Genomic DNA, 5,918 nt, shown 5'->3' with positions numbered 1-5,918 from the left:
CCTCAAATTCTATAGGCTTCCGCCTCTGATCAGCATACATCTTCTGACGGCTTTGAGCGACAAGCATTCGGCTTTGAATTTTCTTTATTTGTTTAGTAGTTTTAGCTATCATTTCAGGCCCTAACAAGTTTTCGCTCCAGCTTCATACCAGCATAGCAGAGATTGACACTTATTTCCATACAGAACCTCACACAGAGCCATTCCAATGCTCGCATGGTAGCTATTGTTATATCCAAACTCCACTAGTGGCATATACCGATCTCAGATTGCCAACTGGTCTAAAACATAAGCCATCAACATATCCTCTAGGGTTTGAATTGTTCTCCCTAACTGACCATTTGTTTGAGGGTGATATGCAGTACTAAGGCTCAATTGAGTTCCAAATGCCCGTTGGAAAGCCCCCCAGAACCTTGATGTGAATCGAGGATCTCTGTCAGATATAATGGTGGTAGGCATGCCGTGCAACCTTACAATCTCCTTAATATATAAACGTGCTAGCTCATCCAACGTACAACTCATTCGAATGGGGAGAAAGTCAGCCAATTTTGTCAGTCGATCCACAATCACCCAAACAGCGTCATAATCAACTCGAGTTCTTGGTAATCCTGACGCAAAGCCCATCGGGATGCTCTCCCATTTCCATTGAGAAATCTCTAAAGGCTGAAGGGTTCTTGATGGTCTCTGATGTTCAATCTTGACTTTCTAACACGTGAGACACTTAGTACATGCAATGCTATGTCATTTTTCATTTCCAGCCACCAGAACATTCCTTTCAGATCTTGGTACATTATAGTACTTTCCGGGTGGATAAAAAAGCCGCTTTTGTGCGCTTCTGATGAGAGGATATTTTATACACTTTTTTATGTTATTTCTTTTAAATTTTCAGTATATTTTGTTAAGTTTTATCATGTTTTTATTGCAAAATTTAGTTTTTGGATTCTACTTTGAGCTTTTATGATTCCTTATGTTTTTAGGTGATTTTTGGAAGAATTTGGCAAGTTCTAGCAAAAGTCCGATTCAAAGGCAAGGAAAGCATAGCAGATGCTTTCAGAATCTAACCTTCGTGCATTCAAACAAGTATTTCTGGAGCTAAAGAGGTCCAAATGAAGCGTTCTCAATGGCGTTGGAAAGCTAACTATCATAGCTTTTCGGAAATATATAATGGTCAATACGTCTTTTCATATGGGACTGCCCAAAATGGGCGTTGAACGCCCAAACTACCCCGTGTGGGGCGTTCAACACCCCAAGAGGACTCAATCCAGTGTTCAACGCCATCAAGGAGCACAAGGCAGCATGGATACACCCCCTAATGGGTGTTGGACGCCCACTTCTTCAAGTTAGAAGCCAAGCTCAGCCCAAACATTCACCAAGTGGGCCCAGAAGTGAATTTTCGCATCATTTTACTTTGTTTACTTCAATTTTTTAATTCTGAATTATTAGTTTAGTATATATAGCAGAAAGATCTTCCTTGTTTAGAATCTTCATCTTTGCCAACCTTTATCTCTTATTACTTTCGAAGTATTCTCTGTACAGTATGAGCAACTACACCCTCTAGGTTAAGGTTAATAGCTATACTGATTCAAATGAATTAATACAAGTACTTTTCTATTTTAATCAATGTGTGATTCTATTCTATGATGCATTGTCGTTCTTCATCTTTATAAATCTCGATTCTACATGAGTTCTTACAAGTCCTGACCCAGATAGTATTGAGCTACAGCTTGAGGATGCATCATGGGTTCCAACAGAATTATCTGGATTAATTGGGTATGTGACATATAACCCCGTTAGTCAGGGGCAATTGAGGTTCCTGTGACTCTAAGGGCTAGAACCATAAGAGCAGCAGTCTCTGATCTGGAAGATTCGACCTTGTCTGTGGTGTTCTGATTAAGATCAACAAAGACATTGACTTGCGCGTGCTTCACCCTCTCCCAGATTGATCTAGTCCGTTCGGATGTTTGGTATAGACCTGAGGAGATTAATGACCACGATCCATGGCTTAATCACTTACAACCTTGCCATTGAATGAATCATTCATCGTTGAAGTAGAGAGTATGACGTGTTACTTCAGAAGAAGAAGCACCTTTGAATCCTTAACTACTTCTAATTACTATCTCTACATTCGATTGTTATTGCTTGTTTATGCACCTACAACAAACAACTACTATAGTTCTATTCGCCTGACTAAGATCTGCAGGATAACCACAGATTGCTCAATCTGGCAATCCTCGTGGGATTCGACCCTCACTCACCTGAGGTATTACTTGGACGACCCGGTGCACTTTTCGGTTCAGTTGTGCGAGTGTATATTTTGCGCAAAAAGTTTTTGGCGCCGTTGTCCGGGATTGTTTGTGATTGACAAACTAACGGTTAGCTTGCTCCTTAGATCAGGTACTTTTTACTAGCTTTCTTTTCCTATTAATGTTCGAAAATTCAAAAAAAAATTTCTATTTTTAATCATCTTTTTCTTTTGTTTGAGTCTTGTGTCAATTTTCAAGTTTAGTGTCACTTTGGTTTTTATTCTTTTCTTGAGTCTATTTGAAAAAATATTCTTATTTTCTTTCTTGATGTTTGAATCGTTCTTGCCATTTTTCTTGTTTGATTTCTAAATTTTTAAGTTTGGTGTCTTTTGGTGTGTTTCTTTCAGACTTTTTGAAAATTTGTGTCATTGATCTTTAAAATCTTTAAGTTTGGTGTCCTTTAGTGTTTGTCCTTCCTTGACTTTCTCTTTTTAATTTAAAAACTTTTTAAAATCAAATCTTTTCTCTTTAAAATTTTTAAATCTTATCTTCTCTTGTTTGACTTTTTCTTTTCAAATATTAATCTTTCAAATATTTTATTAACTCTTTCTTTTTCAATTTCTAAAATCAAATCTTTTATTTTAAATTCAAATCTTTTTAATTAGTTGTTTGTTTTATTTTAATTTTAAAAGATTGGCATCTCTTTAATTCTTAATTCTCTTTCCTCTTTTTCAAAATCTTCTATCCTCTCTCTCTCTTCTATTTTCAAATATTCTTAACCTCTTTCTCTCTCATCTTTTTTAAAAAATCTTCTATTCTCTCTCTCTCTCTCTCTCTCTCTCTCTCTCTCTTTAATTTTGAAAATCTTCTCTTCCGCCTCTTTATTTTCAAAAACTTTTTCTTTTGAAATAAAAGACATCTTCTTTTTTTCTCTTCTTTACTTATCTCTAACAAAGGACCTCTATACTCTAACATAGAGAATTATTTCTTCTTTTCTTGGTTTCTTTCTTCTTGTTTATGAACAGGAACAGGGATAAAGAACCTCTCTTTAATCCAGATCCTGAGCCTGAAAAGACTCTGAGAAGGCATCTGCAACAAGCTCAAGTTAGCATATCCGTAAGGAATCTAACAGGTGCTCTAGAAGAAGAATCTGAAGAAACAACAATGGCAGTTAATCCAGACAATGGAGGTGATGTAAGAAAGGTCCTAGGATCTTACACTACACCCAACTCTGACTTCTATGTGCGAAGCATCTCCATTCCTGCCATTGAGGCAAACAACTTTGAGCTGAAGCCTCAACTGGTCACTCTATTACAACAAAATTGCCAGTTTTATGGACTTCAATAGGAATATCCAAACAAGATCCTATCGGACTTTCAATAGATATGTGACACTATCAAGACTAATGGAGTAAACCCAGAGATTTACAAGTTCATGCTCTTCCCTTTTGCTGTAAGAGACAGAGCAAGGCCTATGGCTGGATTCTCAGCCTAAGGAAAGCCTAGACAGTTGGGAGAAGATGGCCAATGAATTCTTGACCAAGTTCTTTTCACCTCAAAAGCTAAGCAAACTCAGGGTGGAAGTACAAACCTTTAGACAGAAGGAGGGTGAATCCTTCTACGAAACTTGAAAAAGATACAAGTAACTAATTAGGAGATGTCCTCTTGATATGATCTCAGATTGAACCATGTTAGATATCTTCTATGATAGTCTATCTGAGATGTCCAAGATGGCATTGGACCACTCTGCAGGTGGATCATTCTACTTGAAGAAAATGCCTGTAGAGGCACAAGAGCTTATTGACATCGTTGCTAACAACCAGTACATGTACACTTCTAAAAGGAACCCTGTGAATAATAGGGTAACTCAGAAGATAGGCATTCTAGAGGTAGATACCTTAGACGCTATTTTAGCTCAAAAAAAGCTCATGTCCTAGCAGATCAACATAATCTCTCAACACTTGAGTGGGACACGGAGTTTAGAGGCTTACTGTCTAGAGACAGCCTATGAGGTGGACACAGGTGATAACGCCTGGACTACCATGGAGGAGGTTAACTATACGGGAAACTCCTCCAAAAACTCCAATAATAATCCCTATTCGAATACTTTCAATTAGGGATAGAGGAACCACCCTAACTTTGGGTGGAGAGATTAGCAGAAGCCTCAACAAGGCTTCAACAACAATCAAAATGGAATAAACCAGAACTAGTTCAACAATAAACTATTTGAACCCTCTTAGTAGTAGATGGAGACACCCAAACAGAGCCTCTCTGACTTGGCTACTATAGTCTCTAATCTCTCTAAGACCATACACTGTTTCATGACTGAAACTAGCTCTTACATCAAGAACCTAGAGATACAGATTGGTCAGCTGATCAAGCGGATACCAGAGATTCCTTCAAACACTCTTCTAAGTAACATAGAGGTTAATCTAAAAGAAGAGTGCAAATCCCTCACTATAGAGGTCATGCCCGAACCCAAGGGGGTTGCCAAGGAAATCAGAGCTCGTAAGGAGACTGAGAAAGTCACCTTACATGCCCCTCAGCTGAGAGAGGAATCTGAAGAATACTCTTCTTCAGAAGAGGATGGGGAGTCCAAGGAAGAGCAAATCGCTCGGTACTTGGCCATACTCAGGAAGCTGAAAGCCAACTCTTTCCAAATAGAGGCATTGGAGGAGGAAGATGAGCCTATGGTGCTGGCCAAGGACTGTACTGCCTTGGTCCAGAAGAAGCTTTCTCAGAAGTTGCTGCATCCTAGAAGCTTTCTGATTCCCTATACTATAGGGACCATCACCTTTGAGAAGGTATTATGTGATCATGGTTCAAGCATCAATCTGATGCCTCTATCTATAAAGAAGAGGCTAGGAATACTAAAAGTGCAAAGTGCCAAGATCTCATTGGAAATGGCAGACAAGTCCCTGAAAAGGGCATATGGTACGGTAGAAAATGTCCTGGTAAAGGTCGACAACTTTTACATCTCTGTTGATTTCATAATCTTAGATAATGGGGAGGACAGAGATGAATCCATCATCCTTGGAAGCCCTTTTTTAGCCACTGTCAAGGCCATACTTGATGTATAAAGAGGAGAGTTAGTCTTTAGACTACAGGAGGATCATATCTTGTTCAAGATCCCCAATCCTCAGCCTCCATCTGATAGAGTTGGTACCATTGTGCAGCACATTGTGTTTCAACCTTGCCTCTCAGTCTAGAGCTTTACAGAACCCCCAGACACCAACTCTAAGTTTGGTGTTGGGGAACTATCATCAAGCACAAAGAAGGAAGGTACTAAAAAGAAGGTACCTAAAGGCTGAAGGAACAAGAAGATCCATATTGAAGGCCTTTCACCAGGAATGAGAGTTATCTTCACCCAAAATCCAGTCCTTCCATACACAGTGAGTAGACTCTTATCTCTAGAGCATGTGGAGCTCATTCATGAGAGCACAAAAAGGAAGTTTACTGAAAGGGGTGAAATTCTGAGCTCCTACCTATCTCCGTGATGGAGCTGTTCGTCAAGCTAATGATGGTAAAGAAGCACTTGTTGGGAGACAATCCAACCATAATTAGAGTAATAGTATTTTCTTTCTTGTCATTTGATTTTGTTTAATTTATTCCCATTAGTTTTTCTCTTGCTTTTTGATGTTTGTGCTCATGTACAACACTTAGAACAGTGTTAGAAGCT

The 5,918-nt window shown here is 38.8% G+C and overlaps 1 protein-coding gene across 1 annotated transcript; it reads left to right on the top strand.

The window, feature by feature from the left end:
• The first annotated feature begins 4,560 nt into the window (after positions 1 to 4,560).
• LOC107470082 (uncharacterized) lies at positions 4,561 to 5,319 on the top strand. Its single transcript, XM_016089459.1, has one exon. The coding sequence runs from the start codon at positions 4,561 to 4,563 to the stop codon at positions 5,317 to 5,319; it is 759 nt and encodes a 252-aa protein (XP_015944945.1).
• The last annotated feature ends 599 nt before the right edge of the window (positions 5,320 to 5,918 follow it).

The sequence above is a fragment of the Arachis duranensis genome, chromosome 10, assembly GCF_000817695.3.
Source record: "Arachis duranensis cultivar V14167 chromosome 10, aradu.V14167.gnm2.J7QH, whole genome shotgun sequence".
Lineage (NCBI taxonomy): Eukaryota > Viridiplantae > Streptophyta > Magnoliopsida > Fabales > Fabaceae > Arachis > Arachis duranensis.
Note: the sequence above shows the minus strand (reverse complement) of the source record. Positions and strands in the feature narration are given on the sequence as shown.